The 26,086-nt window shown below is 45.4% G+C and overlaps 1 protein-coding gene across 2 annotated transcripts in view; it reads left to right on the forward strand.

The window, feature by feature from the left end:
• The first annotated feature begins 291 nt into the window (after window positions 1-291).
• VPS26C (VPS26 endosomal protein sorting factor C) overlaps window positions 292-26,086 on the forward strand; it is a 45,818-nt gene continuing 20,023 nt past the window's right edge. Inside the window, exon 1 of one of the 2 annotated variants that reach the window (XM_072740556.1) lies at window positions 292-602. In XM_072740556.1, coding sequence (XP_072596657.1) covers window positions 546-602 — 57 coding nt within the window. In that variant the 5' untranslated portion in view covers window positions 292-545. The remainder of the gene's footprint in view (window positions 603-26,086) is intronic. The other variant, XM_072740557.1, reaches the window with a different exon arrangement.

The following is a 26,086-nucleotide window of genomic DNA, read 5'->3' on the forward strand; positions in this document are numbered from 1 at the left end:
GAGGGGACGCCGGCCCTCAGAAGCTCCGGAAGAGACTGGGGAGATGGCGAGAGGAAGGAGGGCTGGGCGGGAACGCGGCCCCCCAGTTCCCGCCGCCTCCTCGCCAACTCCTCCGCGCACTGCCTGACGGGAGCCTCCCCTTCCCGGCACAGGCAGGGCCCGCGCGCGACGCGGCTTCGGCCCCGCCCCCCGCCGCGGGGCACGCCGGGAGAGAGCCGTTTTCCGTCCCCCCCCCCTCAGTAAACTAGAAAGGGGAGGGTATTTCCGGTGTGAAGACCGTCTTCGCGGAAAGGGTGGGGCCGGCCTGGCCCCGCCCCTCACGCCCGGCAGGGGCGGGGCGAAGAGTGACAGCGTCTCGCTCCGCGCGAAGGCCCGCCCCGGCACCGGAAGAAGGAAGGCGGAGGGTGGGGGGGGCGCGAGGTCTCGAGAAACGGCTGCGGGCGGCGGGGAGGAGGAGGCGGGGCCCGGCTCGGAGGGGCGGGGCGAGTCGCCGTCCCCGCGGGTCACGCGCGGCCGGAAGTGGCGCCCGCCGCGGAGTGATCGAAATGGGCACGTCCCTGGACATTAAGATTAAGAGAGCGAACAAGGTGTATCACGCCGGGGTAAGTAGGGAGGGCGGGCCTGCAGGTGCGTCTTGGGGACACTCGTGGGGGGGGTCGGTGGGCGGGGCAGAGCGCTCCGCCAGGTGCGGCCGCGCCAGGTGCGCCCCGCCGCGCGGCCGAGGGAGGGCCGAGGGCCGAGGGGCGGGCGCCTGAGCCGCGCCGTCCACCGTCCGGCCCCTCGAGCCCCCGCCCGCCCCGGGCCCCCGGCCCGACTGTCCGCTGAGGGCGGAGGAGCGCGGCGCCCGCAAGCCCACCTCGGGCCTGACTGCCGAGGCCTCCGTGAACCCGCCTGGGCCCCGGTCAGCTGACACCACGCGAAACTTAACTCCTTCCTCCGGTTTTATTCTCTCGAGCGATCGACAGAAGGAATGCCGTATTAAAAAAAATGCAAGTACAAAAAAATAAAAATAAAAAATAGATAAAACTCTTAACGGCATCAGCAAGTTTTGGGCCCCTCGCCAGTCCGTTACCCTCCTCCGGCCTCAGTTTCCTTGTTTGCAAAACGAGGATGATTTGAGGTTCCTGTAGCTCAGCCCTACTGTGTGTCAGAATCAAGCACCCTGGGAATTTTAAAGCATGATTGCACACTGGGGAATAAAGCTGAGGGTGGTGGTTGGCCCCATAAATGCAGAACAGTGTCAAAAGGGATTGAATAGGGAGGGCAGACCGGGTGGCTCAGTGGTTTAGCGCCTGCCTTTGGCCGAGGGCGTGATCCTGGGGACCCTGGATCCAGTCCTGCATCGGGCTCCCTGCGTGGAGCCTGCTTCTCCCTCTGCCTGTGTCTCTGCCCCTCTCTCTCTGTGTCTATCCTGAATAAATAAAATCTTTTTTTTTTTTTTTTTTAAGGATACCAGGCAAAGATCATGAACAGATGCTAAACCCTTTTGAATGCAAAACTGGGGAATCCGGATATTTACACAGACTCAAACGGTCACCTCCCAGGTTATTAATTTCAGAAGGGAAAAAACGGCTGTTATAATGGAGGAATCAGGTCATCACCAGTCTAGCCACGACCAAACAGTTAGCATCACCTCACTGTCACTGCTCATGATGCTACTGACACCATGTTCTGGGTTGATCATAGAGCATCTGACCTGATGCGCCGAAAAGGGAGCAACTCTTCTATGTAGTATTTCCTACCAAAAAGGGTTCAACGTAGATCAGTTCATAAGGAAACACATTTCCAAAATGAGGAAGGCTCTGAAATAATTAGCCTGCATTTTTTTTTTAATTTTTATTTATTTATGATAGTCAAAGAGAGAGAGAGAGAGGCAGAGACACAGGCAGAGGGAGAAGCAGGCTCCATGCACCGGGAGCCCGATGTGGGATTCGATCCTGGGTCTCCAGGATCGCACCCTGGGCCAAAGGCAGGCGCCAAACCTCTGCACCACCCAGGGATCCCTAGCCTGCATTCTTAAAAAAAAAATGTGAATGTCATGAAAAAAAGAAAGGGAGTTTTTCTAGATTAAAACAAACTAAAGGGATATGACAGCCAAATGCAGCATATGATTTTTGATAAATAAGTTTGGGTGTGGATTATTTAAATAATAGTGTTGCGTTGGTGTTAAATTTCCCCAGTGTGATGTTTGTATTTTTGGCTCTGTGGGAGAATAGGCTCCATACTGAACATCCAGGAGTAAAGTATGGCAATAAATAAATTTTAAATAGTCCAAGCAAAGATTGTGTGCGTGCAAGCATGTGAGGAGCAGAGAGAGTAAATGGGGCGGAGTGTAATTGAGGGCTCTAATTGAAAGCTATAGGAGTCTACTTTTTTTTTTTTTAAAGATTTTATTTATTCATGAGAGACACAGAGGCAGAGACACAGGCAGAGAGAGAAGCAGGCTCTATGCAGGGAGCCCGGCGCGGGGCTCGATCCTGGGTCTCCAGGATCAGGCCCTGGGCTGAAGGCAGCGCTAAACTGCTGAGCCACCCTGGGCTGCCCTTTGTTTTGTTTTTTAATAAAGTTTTATTGATATTAATTCAGATACCATAAAATGTATGCATTTTAAGTGTAGAATTCAGTGGTTTTCATATATTCCCAGAGTTCCTCGAATAATCACTATTAATTTTAGAACAGCTTGATCCACCTAAAGAGAAACCTTGTAACCATTAGCAGATATTCTTCATCCTCCCCCTACCTCTTGGCCTCTGTCAATCACAGATCTACTTTCTGACTCCATGAATTTGCCTATTCTGGAAATTTCATATACGTGGCCTTTTGTGACTGACTTCTTTCACTTAGCATAATGTTTTCAGTGTTCATACCTGTAGCGTGTATTAGTTCCTGGTTCCTTCTTATGGCTAAGTAATATTCCATTGAATGGATAGACCCATGTTTCATTTACCCATTTGTCTGTTGATGGACAAATGAATTGTTTTCACTTTTTGGCTTATATGGATAAGGCTACTGTGAACCTTTTAGTGCAAGTTTTTGTGTGAACATAGGTTTTCATTTCTCTTGGATATATACAGAGGAATAGAATTGCTGGGTGATATACTTTTATGTTTAACTTTTTTTTTTTTTTTTTTGAGAGACAACACAGGTATAGGAGCTGGGGTGGGAGATGGGAAGGGCAAAGGGAGAGAGAGAATCTTAAGCAAGCTTCATGCCCAGTGCAGACAGCCTGACTTGGGGCTCTTTCTCACCACCCTGAGATCATGAACTGAGGTGAAATCAAGAGTCAGACACTTTACCAACTGAGTCACCTAGGCACCCCACTATGTTTAACTTTTTGAAGACCCACCAAACCGTTTTCCAAAGCACCTGCCCTGCTCTACATTCCACCAGCAGTGTACGAGGATTCTAGCTTCCTTTCTACTTTGTATTTTCCTAACTTTTTTATAGCTTGGACATTGAAAATAAGAATTGGGGGAGGCAGTGATAGGAGACTATGTACATTTTGCTTTAGTAATTATTTTTTTTTTTTTTAAGATTTTATTCATGAGAAACACAGAGGCAGAGACCCAGGCAGAGGGAGAAGCAGGCTCCATGCAGGGAGCCTGATGTGGGATTAGATCCCAGGACTCCAAGATCACGCCCTGGGCCAAAGGCAGGTCCTAAACCGCTGAGCCACCCAGGGATCCCTCCTTTTTTTTTTTTTTTTTTTTGTAAAGATTTTATTTATTTATTCATGAGAGACATGGAGAGAAGCAGAGACACAGGCAGAGGAAGAAGCAGGCTCCATGCTGGAACCTGATGTGGGACTCGATCCCGGAGACTCCAGGATCATGCCTAAAACTGCTGAGCCACCCAGGCATCCAAATAATTACTATTTCATCGAAAGGTCAACACGTTCCATTCAGAGATGTTCCAGCTGAGATGTTTTCTGTGGTTTTAAATAATTGGTACAAGGAATGAAAAGTACATTTAGAAAAGCTGCAAGATAAAAAAAAAAAAAAAAAGAAAAGAAAAGCTGCAAGAAGGGAAATGGAAATGGTAACATTGGCCCAGCTGGAAGTCCTACACATCGAAGACCAGTCCTCATGGTCTCATGGTCTCATGGTCGGCAGAGTTGAAGGTGCTGTCAACTTTGCCCAAGCAGTACACGTCCCTTGGTGCCATTAACGGGAACAGAATCTGCAGTTGCTGGCTTATGGCAGTGTTTCTTAATCTCGTGTTGGGAGACCTTAGGTGGTGATTATAAAAGAAAAATCAGGGTTACTTCTAAACAGATGGTTGCTATGTATTTTCTTTAGAAGCCAAAAAAAAAAAAAAAAAGTCACAAAACCAATAAGTAATCAACAAAATTATATATTTGGACATATATGCCTGTGACTCAGGTGTTAGTCTCTGATCTGTGATTCAGGATAGAGGGAGTAGGTGGCCAGCGCTGGCACAGTGACAGGACCCTTGCCATCCAGTTGCTTGATGGCTCAGTGCCCGTGGACGGAGTGTGTTTCAAGCATGGTTTGCACCATGGTTGTGCGAGGGGTGGCCTGTTTTTCCCAGTCTCCCCACTCTTACTGGCTGCGAGTGGAACTAATAACATACAAGTTAGCAGTTTTCTCTGTACATCTCAGCAGCATTGGTAAAGATTCCGTTACTGGGGACCTGACTTCTCAGTGGGTTGCCAGAGCGCAGGACCTGTAATTGTCATAGTTCGTTCAACGTGGGGCTGCCTCCCATGTTAGCCTGATCCTTGGTCACAAGTGAGTGTCGTTCACGCAAACATGTTTGCCTCTGTAGCCCCATAAAGCATCCTTTCTTGTGCTCAGAAGTACTTGGGAAGCACTGGGGTAGAGTTTCGTCAGCCAGGCTGCATCACTCCGTTGTACTAAAGAGAAACTGAGGCTTGAGCAGATTGTGGAATTTGCTCAAGGCTTCCCAACTCACGACTGCCTGGACTCCGGCTCCAGCTGGTCAGTTTTGCCCTTCCAACAGTCTGTTATACTGTGTCCCTAAGAATAGCCATTTTTGTGCAAAATGGAGGAATTTATAATGTAGAAATAGATATCAATTTCCTGGGAGTCCTGTCAATGGTACAGTAATAGTTTCATTTAAAAAACTATGACTTCGACTTGGAAAATGTCCTGACTCTGTTCCTGTGCTGTTCAGTGCTTGGTTTGTCATGAAAGCATTTCAAAGTGGTTTTGATTCTGTGCATACCAGAGAACCTGAGTTATAGTTGGGCTTAAAATTGGCATTTGGGTTTTTTCCCTAGGGGAAAAAAAGGTTTATTGACAAAATTATGGACTTAAAAAAAAAATCACTGTTGAGTCATTTAAAAAAATAGAAACGTAGTATAGTATATGCTGTATGAACGACTTAACATTTTACAGAAGGCTGGAAAGTGAAAAGTAATTCTTTTTCCCCCTTTTCTGTCCCTGGAGGTGGCTGCTGATAGTTCATGCACTTTCTAGGCATTTCCTGTGAGGAATGGTGTACATGTGCATGTGTGCACACACACACGCACACATGCGCACATACACACATCCACACAACTTGTCCTTTCTTCTTTTTTGTTTTTAATTTTTTAAAATTTATTTATGATAGTCACACACAGAGAGAGAAAGAGAGAGGCAGAGACATAGGCAGAGGGAGAAGCAGGCTCCATGCACCGGGAGCCCGACAAGGGATTCGATCCCGGGTCTCCAGGATCGTGCCCTGGGCCAAAGGCAGGTGCTAAACCGCTGCGCCACCCAGGGATCCCTTGTCCTTTCTTCTTAAAGTTGTCCTTCTTATCTTTATCTTGGACATTTGTCAATCTTTTTTAGGTTTTTATTAAATCCAAACAGATTTATGCAGCCAGTGTCTGTCGATCTCATGAGGCTTGCAGGTTGTAGAGAGAGACAGGTAAATACATAAACCAAAGGTGATCAAGCACTCCAATAGGAGCACCTATGATACCTGATGAGCACAAAGTAGGGCATTGACCTTTTGAGGGAGGGGGATAGTGATAGGGGTTACTGGAGCCTCAGTGAGTTGGCCATGCTTGAGCCTAGTTTTGAAATGTGAGTGTCAGTCTGGGGTCTCCCTCCCTTGCCACCAGATGCCAGAGATGCCCCTGTTCATTCCCATCCGGGGGAGCAGACAGTGCAGCAGAGTGAACGAGAACTCACGGATCTGTGCCAAGGAGTCCGAGTCCAGTGAAAAGTTTCGTTTCCTCTATTCTCCAAGCTTTACCAGTCGCTTCTACCGTCTGATTTGGCAGCAGTTTTTAAAAGGGGTTTCACTTTATCATCTTTCCAGAGATTTCTTCTCTTTTCCTTGAATTTATTTGGCTCTTTTCCTGTTGTTGTGTTCTGCCTTCCTAAGTTGGCCGTTTGGCTTATTCAATTGTAGCCTCCACTTAAAAAGGCAGGCATTTCCCTCTAAGGACTGCTTTAGTTGCATCCCACTGGTCTTTTGTTTATTACTGTAAAGCAGCACCCACATAACCCCACCCAGCTCCTGCCAGAGAGGGGGATGGCCAGGCGTGGGAGAGAGATGGGAAGATTAGAACCACTCTGCCTACCTGCTGCCGAGGATGCTGCTCCGAAGGACCCTGCTGTGGCTGCCTGGCGCGGCAACCTTCCACTCTGGACACAGGAAGACACCCAAATACCGCTCTACTGCTGTGTCCCACGAGATGTGATTTGTGGCATTTTTAGAATTGTACTAAAATATCTTCCAGGTCCGTGTGTTTTTTGTTTTTTGTTTTTTTTTGACACATGAGTTCTTTAGAAGTGTGTGTTTTCATTTCCGTTACAAAAACAACTCTTGGCTTCTGGGTGGCCCAGTCAGTAAAGCGACTGACTCTTGATCTGAGCTAGGTCATGATCCTCAGGGTGGTGAGATCGGGCCCCCTTCCCCCACAAGCCCAGCAGGGAGTCTGCCTGAGATTCTTTCTCTCCCTCTCCCCCAGCTTGTGCACTTGCTCTCTCACACATGCTTTCTCTCTCCCAAATAAGTAAATAAATCTTAAAAAAAATTAACAACTCTCACTCATAGACTTACAATAATCTGTAAATTTAAATTTTAGAAAATTCCTTATGAGAAGAGTACCTTGTACTGGAATGTGAAATCATGGTGGAGCAGAGAAGCAGCGGGTCCAGTGGTTAGGAATAGACTTAGTATCACGGAATGTTTTCAGTAATTTAGTAGTAACCTGTTATACGTTAGTAGTAACCTGTAATACATTTATATACCTCTGTCATTGCATTGATTAAACTTGTAATTAATTGGTTCTTTGAGTCAGCCTAACTAAAATACTATTTTGTTTATATTTATGTACCTAGGCCTGTCAGTACCTGCCCGCTTGGTAGGCACTCAAAAGCTTTATTAAATGATAGGTGAAGAGTTAAAACATTTACACAAAATTAATAAAGCTAGTAGTTTTATAAATACATTGATCAGGAGGGAAAGCTATGGTCTTATAGGTATACTGTAGATTTTCCTTTGTAAATACAAATAATATTCTAGGCATAAATTCCAGAGAGATGTTGGTGAGATTCTTATTTTGGCATAGCCCCAGAACTACACATGAACACATGAACACATGAACCTCCCATTACTTGTGTTTGCTCTGGGACATCATTTTTAAGAGAATGATCCAAATGCATATGAGAATGGGGACTTCCAATGGGGACTGTCAGTGTGATTCCCTTCAAATTCAGATATAGAAAATAATAGAAAACTGTCCAAAATTTGATTTCCTGGTATCTTCATCATAATTTACACAGCTCAGAGTGAATAGATCTTCCTCAGCTTGCAGCATCCTTGCCATTCCACTTCGAGAGTCCTCACTGAGTCTAGAAACTTGACTTGTGTTTCCAAAGCCCCATATATGGTACAAGATCATCAGGAATATATGATTAATAAAAAATCCCTAATTCCTTATTTCTAGTGAATGGTCTAATATCCCATGAGAGCACCTAGCTAATCCTGTTTTATAATAACATATACTAACTAGTATGGACCTTTCCAACTCATGGACTGCTGTAATTCCCACTAACACTGAAGGGTCATCTCACTTTATGGTTCAGAAGCCTGAGGATCAGGGAACTCAGTGACCTGCCAAGGGCACTGGTAAGAGTAAATATTTAAAATCATGCCTCTGTGTGCCTTCTCCAGGTCTTAATTTTTTGTCATCCATAGGATGGAGCTGATACTTGCTTGAAGGTTTTGTTGTGAGATTAAATAAGATAATGTTTTAAGACATTTTATTATGGGTTTTGACCCTTAGTAGAGGCTCATGGTAGGCTTGTTGGTGTAATGTCTGTTCACACAATTGCTGTGTCTGCCACGATGCTGATCATAGGGTTAGTACACCATCCAAGTGGCGTCCAGGTAAGTGCATATCAGATGCTTCTCAGATTGTCGGAGGTCTCTCCACGGTGGGCTTGGAGGAGGGAGAGCCAGTGCCCTAGGAGCCCTGCCTGAGAAGGAGCTCAGCGGGTTTTGGCACTGAAAGTTGAGTGTGGTTTGGGTTCCCGTATGCCGCTTGTGTGGTGCAGTAGAGGTGCCCCCGATTCAAAAATTTGACTCAGGGGATCCCTGGGTGGCTCAGTGGTTTAGCACCTGCCTTTGGCCCAGGGCGTGATCCTAGAGTCCTGGGATCAAGTCCCACATCGGGCTCCCCGCATGGACCCTGCTTCTCCCTCTGCCTGTGTCTCTGCCTCTCTCTGTCTCTCATGAATAAATAAAAATCGTTAAAAAAAAAAAAAAAGTTTGACTCAACTGCATTGTAAATGAGGCTATGCTTTCAGTGTATCGGAGGTGCTTATTGGTTGAGAGAACTCTGCAGTAAATCTTTTTGTAATATAAACATGATTCATTTGTTTGTACAAATTCGGAACGTTTTACATTCTAAAATCCTGGCACATGTACTCATGAAAGTGACACTGTTAAGGGTTGTGGTTGTGAAAAGCCTAAGTAAGAGCTTTGCTGTTCAGCATAACCAGGTTGCAGTGATAAGGGATCTTTGCACAGCGGGCTGGTTACCGTGACCACAAGAACCTCTAGATTTCCATTTTGTTTTATTTGGCTTGCATGTAATTTCCTGTTAAAAAAATTAAAGAGGAGGGGCGCCTGCATGGCTCAGTCGGTTAAACGGCTGCCTTCAGCTCAGGTCATGATCCCAGGGTCAAGCCCCACACCGGACTCCCCACTCAGCAGGGAGTCTGCTTCTCCTCCCCTCTGTGCCTCCCCCTGCTCACTCGCACTCTCTCTCTCTCTCAAATAAATAAAATCTTTAAAACAAATTTAAAGAGGTAAAATCCTATATGTAACAGTTCATTATTATGAAGAAAAGTTGTCAGACTAGAAAGGTATGGAATAAAAAGCATAACTGTTGTACTTTGTATTACCGGATTCTTGATACATGAATGGTCAGTCCTGGTGGATACGGTTGCAAGTACTTAGGGTACAGAAATGTAGATCGTTGAGCCAGGGGGGATCCCAAGATAACTTGGGGGAGCCATGAACCTCTCAGGAATCGCTGTCATCTAAACTTTGAGTGGATCTGTTCTCCCTTGAATAATCAGATGCCCCTGCAAAGCCCTGTCTCCTAAATCATAACCTAACCCTTGTGCAACGCAAGAGAGGCATTTTCACGATTCTCCAAGCCTGTTTGAAGCCCGGGTACAGTAAGATGATTCATGTCGCTCTCCGTTTGGTGTTTGTCACAGCAGGTCTTGTACTGGCCTGAGCATTAGTAAAGGCCGCCTGACCACTGCGGGTGTGCCGGTTTCTAGACCCTGCAGCAGGGGGACGGGGCTCAGCACCGCAGGGACACCCCTGACTTCCGGCAGGCTGCTCCGACTCCAGCGGGTGGTTGGGTTTCCTCTGCCTTCCTCTTGATGCCAGAGCGCAGCTAGGGCCTCCTGACCTCGCATCGTCCTGGGTTTGCTGGTGGAGTTTGCTGGTGGAGCCGTCACGCCCTCCCCGAGGGCTCAGCTGCTGCCAGTGGGCGATTGTCTCCCAGCGCTGACCTCCCCCAACGGTGCAGTTTCCAGTCTGGAGAGCCAGTGGCAGGGGCAGGTTTCGGGGGGATGGCCCCTCTCTCCTCTTGTTCCCCCTCGACCCCTTCCCCACTACTGCCCCACCCTGAGCTGGGCAGTGCCCCACTGGTCTGTTCTGCAGACTCCCAGCCGTGCTGACCCTCCATCTAGACTCCCCCTGCGTGTCTCCCTTACTCCGCCTCCTGGTCCCCCTGCTTCTGGGACCCGTGCGCCCCTAACTCCCTCAGCTGTGGGACTCCCTGGTTGTCCCTTCCCCCTGTCCTGGGCCCCCTCCTCCTTCCAGCGCTCTTCCTGCACCTCTGCCCACCCTGCTCGTTCTCTGCCCCCTTAGCACAGGCACCTCCTGGAGAAGTTGGGAGTTGGAGTCAGTTCCCCATTTCATTTCAGCTACACTTGGGCAGTTTTTAACACCCAGCTGAGTATCTCTTCATCTCTTTCCGTTTTCCTTTTAATCTAGTAGTTGTGATGTATAAATGGAATTCTTTTAGTAGACAAATGTATAACCTCACCCCCCACCCCCGGTTCGTTTTCTAGGCTTCCCCTTTTGTTCAGAAAACAGTCCCTCGTTGGCCATTGGGCAGGTGGGCTGACCTGTGTCGTCCCCTCCCCATAAGCAGACGAAGACGTGGACGTTTCCGAAGAGCATTATTAACAAATCAGCAAAACTGAGAGTATCATGCCCACAAGGAGAGCACAGTGTTCTGAAGCTCAGAAATAAACTTCGCCCCATCTGGATGGCTGGTTTAAGGAGAGGTCAGTTAACACAGCGGCTTGCTTCAGAGCTGCCGTGATTCCCACGTGTGGTTGCAGATCCAGGTGATGGGCTCTGTGGTGTGTTGGGCACGGCTGCTCTCTGGCCGTGGGGTTCCGGGTCCTTCGGATGCTTTCCGTACAGACACGAACAGCTAAAGATCCAACTATTGTAAATTACAGAATTCCTATCAATTTCAGTTGCTGTCCTCTACCTGCGCACAAGACTTTCTGGACACATTTATATGATGAGCAACTCTGAAAAAGACTGTTTTGGTCTTTTATTGTCTATATTGAAGAGAAAGTCTACTTTCTCACTCACAGGTAGAGGAAAATTCAGGCTCAGAGCAATGGTGCCTTTCTCAAGGTGATGGAAAATATATATTACCTTTCATCTCGAACACTCAAGTGAGTTTTTCCTTATAAACAACTCAAGAAGATGAACAGCGTTGTTCAGGATGAAGATCTTCCAAAGAAATTTAAGCAGTGAAACTTTTTTATTAAATGAAATCTTTTTTTTTTTTTTTTATTCGTGAGAGAGAGACAGAGACAGAGACATAGGCAGAGAGAGAAGCAACCTCCATGCAGGGAGCCTGGTGTGGGACTCAGTCCGGGGACTCCAGGATCACGCCCTGAGCCAAAGGCAGACACCCAACTGCTAAGCCACCCAGGCATCCCTATTAAATGAAATCTTATACAGATTTCTAAGATAGCAATTCTTGTAATACCTATTTAAAATAGTTTGCTTTATAAGCATATAAAATCAGAGCTTTTCCATGTGAAATGATTCCCCACCCCCCTTCCCAACTCATCTTCAAATCCCAAAGTGCCTGCTGAGGCATCTGCACAGGCCTGGGGCCCAGAGGCTCACAGTTGAAAAATACTGGTTGTATGATGTAGTCACCAGCCAGAGCCAACAAGGTTGAAGTTTTTCGTACCATCCCATTTTATTTTGTCTTATGCCAAAACTTAAGAGCTCTGTTAACTTTCAGATATCATGCAGTGCATGCCACCAGGCTGCAAACATTTTGCTTTTTTTTTCCCCCCACTTGAGGATTTAAATAAAAAAACATAGCCCTCTACTCCACGCAGATGACAGACCCACCAGTGTCAGTTCGTCTTCTTGGTTTCCTCCTTGACAACCTGCTCGCCTGGGGTTCTCTGGCCAGGAGTCCCAGCAGCAGCTGGTGGGGTGAGGCCACCTTCACTGTTGTTCTTCCTGGTGTTTAAATTTGCCCTGGGAAGGGCAGTGTAATTCCTTGTCTCCGGTCTGGGTCGAATGCAACTAGCAACCAAGTCACCAGGCTTCTGCTCACAGGAGTTTCATCTGGGCCTCAGCTCCTGGGAAGTGAAAGCCCAGCCACTCTTGTCATTTATAGGATTTGCAGAAAATTGAAATTGTCAGCGGCCTTTGGTTCTTGCTGGGAACCCGTACCTGTCCATTCTCTTCTGACCCTGGATGCTGATGCTCAACAAGAGTGTGCCTCTGAGAAACCGAGGGCTTACACCACTGTCCTCCTGGCTATTGGGCAAGATCTTCTGGTGTATGACGTTGGCACGTGTGCTTTCTGATGATGGCTGGGTTCCACTCATCCTCACCACCCTGTCTTCTGTGCTGACATTCTTCTTTATGCTCCTGGTTTTCTGTCATACGCCTGGCATGATGATAGCCAAAAATTGGCCTGCTCTTTGTTTTATTAGAAAAGATCGTTTAAGGGCCTGAGTGGCTCCTTGGTGGAGCATCTGCCTTTGGCTCAGGGCATGATCCGGGGGTCTTAGGATCATGTCCTGCATCAGGCGCCCCGCAGGGAGCCTACTTCCCCCTCTGCTTATGTCTCTGCCTTTCTGTGTCTCTCATGAATAAATAAATAAAATCTTTAAAAAAAAATAAAGTTAGGGCAGCCCAGGTGGCTCAGCGGTTTAGCGCCGCCTTCAGCCCAGGGCATGATCCTGGAGACCCAGGATCGAGTCCCACGTCAGGCTCCCTGTATGGAGCCTGCTTCTCCCTCTGCCTGTGTCTCTGCCTCTCTCTGTCTCTCATGAGTAAATAAATAAAATCTTAAAAAAAAAAAAAGTCAAAAAAATAAGAATCAAAAAAATAGTCAATCATACTTTTCAGATTTGTTCTGTAAACTTAAAAATTTTCCATGTTTTCACTCGCTAAGAAAATTCAAGTGATAGGAAGGCGAATCAAATGAGAAGTAACATTCCCCGTGCTCCTCCTTCACTGCTCCCGTAAGCACGCTGGAGAATCAGCACTTGACGTTGCCAGCCTCCCGCAGCGGGGTCCCACAGTCGCCGTGGGCAGGGTGTCCGGGAGCCCCTGGGCCACCTGGAGCAGAGGCTGCTGCCGTGCCAGGGAGCAGGTCGGCCCCGTGCTCTGTGGTCCCGCAGCGACCTGTCGGCGGCCCCGTGGGCCGTGCTCCGCTCAGCTCTGGCCCTCTGCTCCTGGGCCCAGGCCCTGCCTTGGATTTGATGCTACACTGTTCCCATTCACATGTGAGTTCGCTTTGACTGGGGTTCAGTTTGGTGGCCGTTGGAGTTGTTCATTATGTAACTCCAGGCATTTTCTTTGGCCAGCTCCCTGTATTCCACGGTCATTACTTTGGCACATAATTAGGCCAGCCCCCAGCCTCCTGAAATCGGAGCTCTCCGAAACTCTTGGCTTACAGGCTGCAGTCTTTACATTCACTTATGTCAGTAGCTCAAACAAATGTCAGCCTTCCAACCTCCCCACGAGAGTTTTACTGTTACTGAAATCTGAAATCCAGTAATCTCAATTAACTCATAATTTTGCTAATATGTAGTATTCAACCCCTGAAACCACACCGCCCACCAGGATTCTAATGTAACACTCCTGCACGGGAGACTCCCTATTTACTCACTTTTTAAATTTTTACCTTTTTGTGACTACTATCGGCAATCTTATTTTGCCCCTTCTGAACTTTTACTCAGGGGCTCAGATTTCTTTTCCAGACTCTCAGGAAAGTTTCAGAACTGGAAATGTCAGAGAGATCTCCACTGGACAAGTGCCGTGAGTTTTGTCAGCTCCTTTTACTTAGTATTTACACCCGTACTTCTACTGCACTGTACTGAGAAGAAACCTGGGGTGTTTCACCGTAGTCCTACAGCAGCAGAACGCAGTACTGAAATCTGAGCGCCTGGGGCCTCAAGCATCTGATTCTTGGTTTCAGTTCAGGTCATGATCTCAGGGTTGTGAGATTGAGCTCCACACTGAGCCTGGATCCTGCTTGGGATTCTCTCTCCCTCTCTCCCTCCCTCTGCCTGCCCTCCACCACTCACGCTCTCTCTCTCAAAAAAAATTAATTAAAAATAAATAAAATAAAATGTAAGGCCCTGAGAGCAGGGACTTTGTCTCTTCTGTCCCTTGCCCTGTCCTTAGTGCCTGGGACAGTGTCTGACTTATGGGAAGTGTGCCAAAAATATTTGTTGAATACATGATATTATTTCCATTATTTCTGCTGTTTTGGAAGTGTGTGTGTGTAAGTCAAACTAATTAGTACCTCAGTATTTTGTTGCAGTTCCATAGCTAGTGAACTGATTGTTTTTCATAGATTTTTTTGTTGTTGTTTTTCATAGATTTTTACTTAGCTATTAACCACTTTCAGACTATGACTCTGTTGTCAAGAAAGTAAGATGACTATTTCCTTCTATACTTTATTATCTCTGTGGGTTTCTTTTTTTTTTTTTTTTTTAAGACTTTATTTATTCATGAGACACAGAGAGAGAGGCAGAGACACAGGCAGAGGGAGAAGCAGGCTCCCTGCAGGGAGCCCAACGTGGGACTTGATCCCGGGACCCCAGGATCACGTCCTGGGCCGAAGGCAGATGCTCAACCACTGAGCCACCCAGGCGTCCCTCTCTGTGGGTTTGTCAGTTGAGGCTCTCACATACAGTAGATTACTCTCCAGCATAGAGTTCTTTCGAAACCATAACCACCACCACAGTCAAGCTGTGGGACAATTCTGTCACTTTCCAAAATTCCCTGTGTCCTCTGTAGTCCCCTCCTTTTGCCCTCACTGCCCCCGACAGGCCCACACAGCCCCAGGCAAGTTCTTTTTTTTGAAGATTTTATTTATTTATTCATGAGAGACTCAGAGAGAAAGGCAGAGACACAGGCAGAGAGAGAAGCAGGCTCCATGCAGGGAGCCCGACGTGGGACTCCAGGATCACACCCTGGGTTGGAGGCGGCGCCAAACTGCTGAGCCACCCGGGCTTCCCTCCAGGCAAGTTCTGATCCACTTTCATTCCCTCTGGTTGCCTTTTTCCAGAATATCCTGTAAGTGGCATAAGTGTGATGACATGATACGTAGCATTTTGAATCTGGCCTTATCACGTGGCATAATGCCTTTGAGACCCTTTCAGTTGTTGTGCGTATCAGTGGTTGGTTCCATTCTGTCGCTGCGTTGCCTTCCCTGGTGTGGATGCACCACTGTGTGTTCAGCCATGTGCCCACTGAAGGACTTTCGGGTGACTTGGAATAAAGATACTAGAAACATTTGTGCACAGATTTTCGTGTGGACATAAGCTTTCATTTCACTTGAGTACAGTCTAGGAATGGGATTGTTAAGGAGCATTATGGGTTTTAATGACAGATTAGAGATGACAGTCTCCTTTCTAGAACTTCAGTAAACACCACATAACATTGGCCATTACTGACTTTTTGGAGAAATATCTCGTGGTCATTTGTTCTCTTTTCCAAACAAGAAGGAAAACAGTTGTGATACAGAATCGTGGTGAAGGGGGTACCTAACAAGTTGAAATGTCCCTAATGTTTCTGATTTCTGTTTTCCAACCAAAATGGGTCTCTGAGTGCTACTAAGAAAGACAGTCAGTGGTTGTCCTAGCACTTAATTGTCTAACTTGTGTTTGCCCACCCAGCTCACTGGTTTACCTTGTGATTTTGTTGAGCGTTTGATTCTCTTTGTCAGAAGTGAAGGAGCAGCCCACTCTTGGCGTACACCATCTCCAGGCCACATGTGGCGGGAGGATCCCCGGTGGTTCTGAGCACTGTTAGGAAGGAAGGATGTGTTTGGGTATGCGGAGGACTCTCGGGAACAATGATGGCTCCTCATGCTGCTGGGACCATCAGAAAGGGAAGACATTGGAGAGAGGAGGGCGGAAGCATTAAGTAAGAGGCTTTGGCTTCTCTGGCAGTTGTGTTCAAGTCCAAAGCAAGAGATAATCCCCAGAACTGTGACTTTCTAGCACACAGCCTTTAGATCTTCTCCCCAGGCAAGCAGTGTGCCCTTGGGTTATGAGAATTTATTAAAGAGCTTAAATCTTTGTACATTTAGGTCCAGAGGCCACCCATTCTGGGATTGATCTTCCTTTAAAATTGATTTGTTTTTTATGTTAATAGTTAATCAATTCACATGGTTTAAAATTCATGAGTTTCAAGATGGACGCATCTACTCCTCATCATCCATCAGGGCTCTCAATTTCTTGTGATCCTGCCAAAGATATTTTATGCATATATAACTATATATGTACAAATGGCAATATTTTTTTTCTCACACTGGTGATGTATGTGGCCTTAAAAAAAAAAAACACATGTATCTATTAATGTGAATGATCTTCAGGATATTGTTCAAGGAAAAGACCACCATTTTCCTATTGTTGGAATTTAGATTGTTTACAGTCTTTTTTTAATATAAACAGTGTTGCCTTGAGGAACTATGTTCATAAGTCATTTCACTCATACCCGTGTATCTGAGGAAAATCCCTAAAATGGAATTGCCGGGCTCAGGTGTTTGAAGATATCTTTGGTATTGCCAGATGCTCTTTACGAGATCACACTATTCCAGACTCCCACCAGAAACGTCTAAGAGTACCCATTACTGCCTCCCCTAACACAGTGTGCTCAAATATTTTGGCCTTTGGTAATTTGATAGGTGGAAAATTGCACTTAGGATAGTTTTCATTGTTGTTTCTCATATTATTGTTGAGATTGGGCATATTTTCTTGGGCTCCAGAGCAATTTGCATTCTTTTTCTGCAAACTTTTTGTTTGTATCGTTTGCCCACATCTTAATTTTTCTGCTAAGTTGTTTATCTTTTCCATCTATTATTTAGGAGTTTTTTCGCTTTTTGGTTTTTGTTTTAGATTTTATTTATTTGAAGGAGGTGGTGAACACAAGTGAAAGGATGGGCAGGGGGAGAAGCAGCTCCCAGTTGAGTGGGGAGCCCAATGCTGGGTTCTGTCCCAGGACCCTGGGATCATGACCTGAGCCAAAGGCAGATGCTTCGCCGACTGAGCCACCCAGGCACCCTATTTTTTAGAAGTTCTTAATTAGAGAAATCAACCCTTTGCCTATTACCCTGAGTTGCATTATTTCCCTAGTTTATGATTTATGTAAGTGATACTGCTCCTAATTACTTACAAAACAAACTTTATTTTGGGTTGCATTCGTAGTGGTATTTATTCAGAGTTTTGAGTCACTTTAATTTGATAAAAATCATCCCGTATAGTTTCTTCTAACATTTTGGTGGTTTGCATTTTTACATTCAAGATGCATTGTGGACTTACCATGTATGAAGATTTACAGTATGGCTCCAAGTTAAAATTTTTTTTCCAGTTCTGTGGCCAGTTTTCTAGTGTCACATAGTGACTATTCCTTTTCTTCTGGATTTAAAATGCTACCTTTTTCATCTATTAAATTTCCCTACTATCTGGATCTATTTCTGGACTCCTCCATTATGTTCTACTGATCTCTCAGGCAGCACGTACCATGCATCACAGGTTGTAAATTATCATGGTGATGTAACATCTCATAGAACTAGTCTCCTTTTTCTTTTCTTCAACATCTGTTGACTATGCTATTAGAATTTCCAAATCTGCCTATCTGGTTTATGTCACCTCATCACACACCCCCAAAAGGAATTATTTTCTTTAGGATTCTGTTGTCTCTATAGACTTGACTTTGGGAAAGTAGACACATCGAGGGTGTTAAAACTTCGGGTCGCCTGGGTGGCTCAGTCAGTTAAATGTCTGCCTTTGGCTCAGGTCATGATCCCTGGGTCCAGGAATCAAGCCCCACATCAGGTTCCCTGCTCAGTGGGGAGCCTGTGTCTCACTCCCCCTCGCTGTGCTTTCTCATACTATCTCTCTCTCTCTCTCTCTCTCTCTCTCTCTCTCTCTCTCAAAATCTAAAACAGAAAAAACCCACTTTGTATCCAAAAACATGGTGTGGCTTTCCATTTGTTCTGTGCTCCTCAGCTGTGTTTTAAGTTTTTGTCTTATCAGTGTTTTGATCATTTCCTGTTAAATTGATTTATAACATTTTAACTTCTAGTTGCTTTTGAAAAGAAAGACTTTTCGTGGGACGCCCGGGTGGCTCAGTGGTTGAGCATCTGCCTTCGCCGTGATCCCAGGGTCCTGGGATCGATTCCTGCATTGGAATCCCTGCAGGGAACCTGCTTCTCCCTCTCCCTCTGCCTCTCTTTCTGTGTCTCATGAATAAATAAATCAACAAATATTTTTTTAAAAAGAAAGAAAGAAAAGACTTTTCTTCCAGCATATTTTCTCATTGGTTTTTGTTTTGTACATGATGCCTTACTAATTTCTGCACATTAATTTTGTATCCAACTGTCTTCCTGAAATTCTCTTCATGCTGCTAGTTTTCAGTGAATTGTCATGGATTCTTTCAGGCATACGGTCATATTATCTGCGAGTAATGACCGTTTTACTTTCTCCTTTTCAATTTTCATATTATTTCTCTAGTTTCATTACATTAACTAGTACTTTCAGCCCATTAATAGTGGTGGCTGTTTCATCCTTGCTTTATTCGTGATTTAAATGCAGTGTATCTCATTTCCCATCAAGTATGATGCTGGCTTTTGGGAAAGGTAGATCTATTTTGTCAAGTTGAGGAAGTATCCTTTTTTTTTTTTTTTTTAAGATTTTAATTATTTATTCATGAGAGACACACAGAGAGAGGCAGAGACGTAGACAGAGGGGCAGGCTCCTCACAGGGAACCCGATGCGGGACTCAATCCCGGGACTCGAAGATCACGACCTGAGCCAAGGCAGATGCTCAACCACTGAGCCATGCAGGCGTCCCAAGGAAGTAACCTTCTTATGTTACTAAGAATTTTACCATGAATGGATATTATATTTTAGGAAGTGACCTTTCAGCATCTCCAGAGATAAATATGATTTTTCTCTAGAGAGCTATCAATATAGTGAGTTGAATTAGTATTTTTTCTCAATAATTGAGCTATCCATTCATTCCCAGACTAAATACCATGGGATTATGGTGTAATATTCCTTTAAGTTGCTCCTGGATTGTATTTGCTAATATTTTATGTAGGACTTTTGCCCTGATACTTACAAGTGAGAAAAATCTAGTTTTCTGTGGAAATGGGTATATGCATGTGTTTTGGAGTAGTTTAATATTGGAATTTTCTGTTCTTTATACATTTGGGAATGATCTCTGAAACTCTCCGGGCCTGGTGCTTTGAGTGGGGGCTTATTTATAACTTTCTCTACTTTTCCTGCGGTGACCATTTTGCTTAGGCTTCATGTCTCCTTTATAGTTTGGGTTAATAATATTTTCTGAAAAGAATAACTCATTTTATCAGCTTTTCAAATTGACTCATATGCAGTTGAACAGTGTGTTCTCTTAGTATTCTTTTTATTACTTCTATATCTCTCATATTTTCCTCTCATTTTAGAAATTGTGTTTGCTTTCCTCTTTTTTTTCTTGATTAGTTGAATAATTTGATACAGATATTTTTTTCCCTAAAAAAAAGAACCGTTGAACTTATTTACGGGCCAGTTTTGTCAGTTTTTGTGAATGAACCATGAACACAACAAAGAGCATTGGCTCCGTGTCCAGGGTGCAGCGTTCCACATGTGCCGATTAGTCATACCTTATTGATGTATCACATAGCTCCTTTATGTCTTTTTTTCTTCTGGCCTTTTATCTGTCATGAGTGAAGGGGTGAATTAACAGGTCCAACACCTGATGTGTCCTCAGTTTCCCCTGTGTCCACCGTAGTTTCTGCATTAGGAGCAGATGCCGTGTTACCTGATCGCATAGCGTCCTGCCCCGGGTCCTCCCTGCGACCTGCGCGGCACCCACCTGCACAGGGTCCTCCTTTGTCCCATTCGGTCTTTGCCGCTCTGAGCTCAGCCTTGTCTGATGTGAAGATTACAGGCCCTGATTGATCTCTTCGCTCTTGCTTCATAGCCCTTTGCTTAGCCTTTCCTCCTCTTGTAGGTGCGTCCCTGTCATACAACAGAAAATTGGGTTTTGCTTTGAGATATAATCTGAGCGTCTGTTTTTAATAGACGTTAATTTAACCCATTTATTAACATGACATGTGTTTGGCATTAGTTCTGTCACTGCTGCTTTGGTGTCACTTGAGGGGATGGTTTTTTTAAGGGGCTTTTAAAACTTCTTCCTCTCTGCAGCCTCTTTGCTTTATGTTGTTTGCGTGATTTTTCTAATACTTGGGATTTTGTTTGTTATAATTGTTACCCTTGCAATTTTTTACTGTGCTCTACATCTGCTGTGTTTTAGCCATTATTTAATCATTCCGTCTTGTGAGCAATGATGAAAATACTGTATCTCCTCTTCTTTCCTTCCTCCTTTCTTCTACCAATTGGTCTCAGTTATTTACAGATCTCACCTTTACTAGTTGGCGTTTACCTTTGGGAAGCTTATTTGTACTCTGTGATTTGGTTTGTTAACTTGAGATCAGCACTGTCTACGAGAAATCGTGGTGATGTGCCTGTCCTGTCTGTCCCATCCATTATGACAGCCTCTGGCCATAAATTGGCTTATAAGCACTTGAATATGTGGTTTGACTGAGGGGCTGAACTGAAATTTTATTTAATATTAATCAGTATAAATTTGAGTTTCAGTAGCCACATATGGCTTGGGGCTGCTATCTTGGAGGAGCATTTTTTTTTTTAAGTGTATTTATTTATTTAAGTAATCTTTAGACCCAGCTTGGGGCTCAGACTCAAAACCCCAAGATTGAGAGTCACCTACTTTTCCAACTGAGCCAGCCAGGAGCCCCAGAGAGCATGGTTTTCATGAAGTATTTGTAAGCCCCAGCTGTGAGAGTCAGGGGCGGGAGAAGCGTGGACAGTATGCTTACCTCTCAGATTTTCGCTCCCTTCCTGTCCCAGCTGGTGTTACTTAAGTCACCTCTACACTGTCAGGTCTTGTATTTTGCATTCTGTCCATCTACCATCATCATCATTATCTTGTCTTACTAGAGTTAAATGGATTCAGTCTTCACAAACAGTTTTTTTGACTCAGTTTTTCTAGCCATCCTGTGGATGCTTGTATATGTAGTAAATTCCTCAAGGAGGATTTTCACACAGCACTCCTTGGGTTTTGTTGGTTTCTGCACATTTAAAACTCCTTTATACTGGAGTGACTGTTTAGGTGGGTATAAAATTCTGTATCACGCTTTGTTCTTGGAGCGCTGTAATAGACATGGCTGTACCTTTGTTTTGAATTGCATCTTGCTATGGAGAAGTCTGGTTTTTCTCCCCTCTTATGAGTGACTTGATCTTTCTGCCTGACTCCCGAAGGATTCTTTGTTTTTTAACGTAGAATAATTTTACTAAAATCTGTCCTTTTCTTGACTATTTCTGATTCATTTGCCCTTTCAGTATATTTATTAAGATCTTATTTGAGAGAAGAGAGAGCATGAGTTGGAGGGAGGGGCCGAGGGAGAAGGAGAAGCAGACTCCCCACTGAGCAGGGAGCCCCCACACAGGAGGCTGGATCCCAGGACCCCAAGATCATGACCTGAGCTGAAGGCATATGCTTCACCAACTTACATGCCCAGACTCTTCAGTATTTTTAAATGATATCAGTACCATTCCTTCAGTATTTTAAAATTTTATCAGGAAATATGTATTCTCTTCCATTCTTTCAGTTTACTCACTTGGGGATTTCATTATGCACGTGTTGGATTGGATGTTCCTCACTACCCCTCATTTTGTCACTTTTTTGTTGATTCTTTTTAATACTTAAATTTTTATTTAATTTGAATTTTCTCACTTCTGCCTATATGTACTTTTTGCCTCTTTGAGTTTCACCTCCCTTTCTGTAGTGTTTTTATTTTTTCTTCCACTTCTTTTCTGAGTTTTTCTTCTATTTTTCTTTCTGTGACCTCATCACTTCATCATTCCTGAGCTTTCACAGCTGTTTTGTGTCCATCTTTTATAGAAACAACTTAGGAAATTCATGGCAAAATGCATGTTGATGATTTTCATCTGCTTCATGATACTGTTTTTTTTTTCTGGTGAGTGGTCATTTATGAATATTGAATATTGTGTAATGAATATTCAGTAAGCATTCCTCAAGGGCCTGTTTTCACTTGCCCCTTGTGGAGTTTACACTCCAGGAGTACAGATAATAACTAAGGGATTATAACTTATGTATATACATATATTTTTTTAAGATTTTATTTATTTATTCATGAGACACACAGAGAGAGACATAGGCAAAGGGAGAAGTGGGACTGAATCCCAGGACTCAGGCATCATGCCCTGAGCTAAAGGCAGATGCTCAACCACTGAGCTACCTAGGGGTTCCACCTACGTATATTTTAGAAGGTGACAAGTGCTCCAGAGCAGAGTTGAGGGGGTGGTGGGGAGGGGGCAGTTTTAAATAGGATGGTCAGGGAAATCCTCACTAAAATGGTGTTATTTGCACAATGACTTGATGGAAATGAGGGAGTGTGAGTTAAAAATGATCTGTGATGCTTGTTAAAGACAATCAGGCAGGATTTTTCAAGGGGAACTGTCTTGGTGGGTGCGGGGACCCCTGCAGTGGAGCTTTGTGGTAGGAGAGAGAACAGACTCCACTCTGAGTACAGTGCGGCCAAGGAGCGGGGGCCTGGGACATCAGTGGATGGGAAATTACAGTAGACATCGGGGACAGAGTCTAAGAGTGGACTCTGGCTAAACCAACCTGACAGGATTCTTGCTGAAGGCAGGCCAGGGTTACCAAGCTTGTCTGGGGCGCTTGGGGAGGGTAAAACAAGCAAAGCAAAGGTCATCAGTTATGGGAGATGATGGCTAGAGCCATTAGGAGAATTCTTGCCGCTGTGACAATGCCCAGATGAACATGGAGGTCTGGACGTCGAGGCCTGGTTGAGAAGAGCTCTAGGAAGGCTGAGTAGAGTTTGGTCAAGGAGAGGATTTTAGTCACAAGCCATATGAGGAGCATCTGGGTGGTGCAAAGAACATGTGCAAATGCCCTGAGGCTAGAATTTGCAGGCACCTAAGACTAGCAAGGAGGCGGGGAGGGAAGAGTGAAGGGGGGGGTGACTGGGAGGGGGTGAGAGAGACCCCCCCTTTATAGGCCATCGAAATGACTTTGGCCTTTACCCCAAGTGAGATGGGGAGCTGCCACAAAGTTCCTTTAAGTAGAAGAGTGGCGTGATCCATCTAGTATTCATCACCTGCCACTTGGATTTCCCTCTTGTCCCTCTTTCCTTCATGTTTACATCGATTCTGTCTCTTTGCGGGAGGTGAGTGTCGCTAGGCCAGGCCGGCAGAGGGTGGATGTGTGAGCTCCTTTATCCTTTCCTCTTCTTCCACCTGGGGCAGCAGCAGGGGAGGTTTTCACGGCGGGGCTCCCAGGGTGTCCCCCACTGGAAGCACTGTCCCCCGACCCCAGGGCTTGGCTCCCAGGGTGCCCCCTGCTGGAAGCACTGTCCCCCGGCCCCGGGGCTTGGCTCCCATGGGTGCCCCCTGCTGGAAGCACTGCCCCCCGGCCCCGGGGCCTGGCTCCTGCCCCTTTGCATGGCGTGACCCCCGGCTCTTGCTCTTAGCGGCTCCATCGCGCCTTCCTGGCTCCCGCCTGTGTGCTCGCTGCACCACCAGCGGGGTCTGTGCCTTATTTCTCTTGTTCTTGTGGGTGATTTCCAGGAGGCGGGAGCGGGGATGCTCACCGGACCCCCCGGAGTCCAAATTGCGAGTTCAGTATTTAATTCTGGGGATCAAAAGAGGCAAAGGTGGTGGTGGGCGCGGTGGCTTTTACACTTCGAGAAGACCGAGGCTGTCGAGTGGACAGGGCGAGGCTTCCGCCTGAGACCCGGTGCGACCGGTACCTTCTCGGTGCTTCTTTCAGCCCGAGCTTGGCTGCGCGGCTGCCAGCGGCAGGGGGTGTCAGCTCCGGTGGCCCGGCCCGGAGTCCCCGCCAGGGATGGTGGCGCCGCAGCGGGTACCCCCGCCCCCCGAGTCTCCAGCGGGCAGGTGTGGGGCCTGCGTGGCTCTCGGTTGCACTTCTTGGCCTTGCGCAGCCCGGGGCCCCTGTGAGGCTGTGCCGGCCACCGCCCTTCCCCCGAAGATCACCGCCCGAGCCCGGGGCTTCTGTGCATCATTTCTGGGGTTTGCTCCCCTCCTTGAGTCCCTGAGTGACCTCTGCTTATGAGGTTGGCTGGCCTCCCAGCACCATCCAGAGCCACATCTTACCTCCTCCCTGCTGAGAATTCTGGACAAAAGTTGGTGAGGCCTTGAGTTTTCCCTTGGTTTTAGTTATTCAGGTTCATCTGTGCTCCTGGACCAGAATTACTCAAGCATCATCCGGAGTGACTAAAACTAGTGAGGTCTTACATGTCAGTTGTCTTGGAGTGAAAAAAAAAAAAAGATCTTCCAATGAAAAAGCAACAAAGGATTGGTTCCTCATTACCATGGGCCTTACCCATTTGTTGAACTGTCTTCTGTTTCTAAAGTTCTGTTTCTTAAAAATAAACAAGTCATAATAAAACATAAAATTCTGTTTCTTGGCTCCTTGGGCAACACTTGGACAAATTCTCTATCCCTCTCTCGTTGGTGTTGATTGAATAGACCTGCCAAATTTACCTACAAATATTTTATTAATTTTGTATTTCTCTCTACTATATTCTTTCTTTTTTCCTTTTTTTTTTAAGATTTTATTTATTCATGAGAGACAGAGAGAGAGAGAGAGGCAGAGACAGAGGCAGAAGGAGAAGCAGGCTCCCTGTGGGGAGCCCGATGTGGGACTTGATTCCAGGACCTTGGCATCACGACCTGAGCCAAAGGCAGAGATGCTCAACACTGAGCCACCCAAGTATTTCTATTTTTCTTTCTTTCTTTCTTCTTTCTTTCTATCTTTCTTTCTTTCTTTCTTTCTTTCTTTCTTTCTTTCTTTCTTTCTCTTTCTTAGATTTTATTTATTTATTGGACAGACAGAGAGCACAGGCAGGGGAAGGGGCAGGCAGAGGGAGAGGGAGAAGCTGGCTCCCTGCTGGGCAAGGAGCCCAGTGTGGGGCTGGATCCCAGGACCCTGAGATCATGACCAGAGCCACCCAGGCGCCCCTCTACTCTATTCTTTCTTAATTAAATCAAAGTGACAAAAGAGTCCCTTGGGTCATCAAATATTTACTCTGCTTCCTTCCAAGAACTTTACTTCCTTTTCCTTCTTGAGCTATAGGGATCAGGGAAGGAAAGGTTCTATTGGTGTCACGACTATAATATGCCAATCAGTGGTCAGTCCAGATCCTGTTCCCATGAGATTAACAGAAAATGTGATTAGATAGGAGCAGAATGTCCCAAGTGCTCCTGTATTATATTAAGTGACAAAGGTCATGCAATTAATTTTGGCTCACTTTATTTCTGAGACTCACTTGTCAAGTAAATTTTTAAAAATGTTCTTGTGGATTTAAACTTTTAAAAATTAGACTTCTTAATTTCAGTTGTACAAGAAGTAATAGAATTAATTTTAATTGAATTTAAATTATTTCAGAGGAATTTTCGTTTAAATTTGCTTATGCACTTTTTATGGGAAAGGAGGACACAAACACAAAATATTAGCACATTTAAGGGACATCAAATATTCCCTGCTCCCCAAATTTCTCATGCTCTGAGAACTTGGTAAAAGTTTTTTCACAGGATGACCAGAGGAAATAAGATTTAAACACCAGTAGGACAGATGGTTTTTAATGCTTTGATCTGCAGGCCCATTTTAATTTTGCTGGTTTTCCTCTCTGTAATTTTTTGCCATTGTATTACCATCGTATTAGCATTTGACAGCAGTCGTGCTACATTTTCTGCAGTCATATTACCATTTGACAGCAGTCGTGCTCCATTTCTGATGGTCGTTTCGCCAACATGTTGTTTGAATTTATTGTGGATCCTCTTTCCGCTCCAGTGGATGCTGTGTAATCTCCTGAACTTCCTTTTCCACACAAAACCCCCATAGCAAATTGAGACCGTCGGGTTCTTTGGTGACGGGAAGGAACTGCCATCCAGGAGAGAGTATAATGTCCATATTT

The sequence above is a fragment of the Vulpes vulpes genome, chromosome 15 (assembly GCF_048418805.1).
Source record: "Vulpes vulpes isolate BD-2025 chromosome 15, VulVul3, whole genome shotgun sequence".
Lineage (NCBI taxonomy): Eukaryota > Metazoa > Chordata > Mammalia > Carnivora > Canidae > Vulpes > Vulpes vulpes.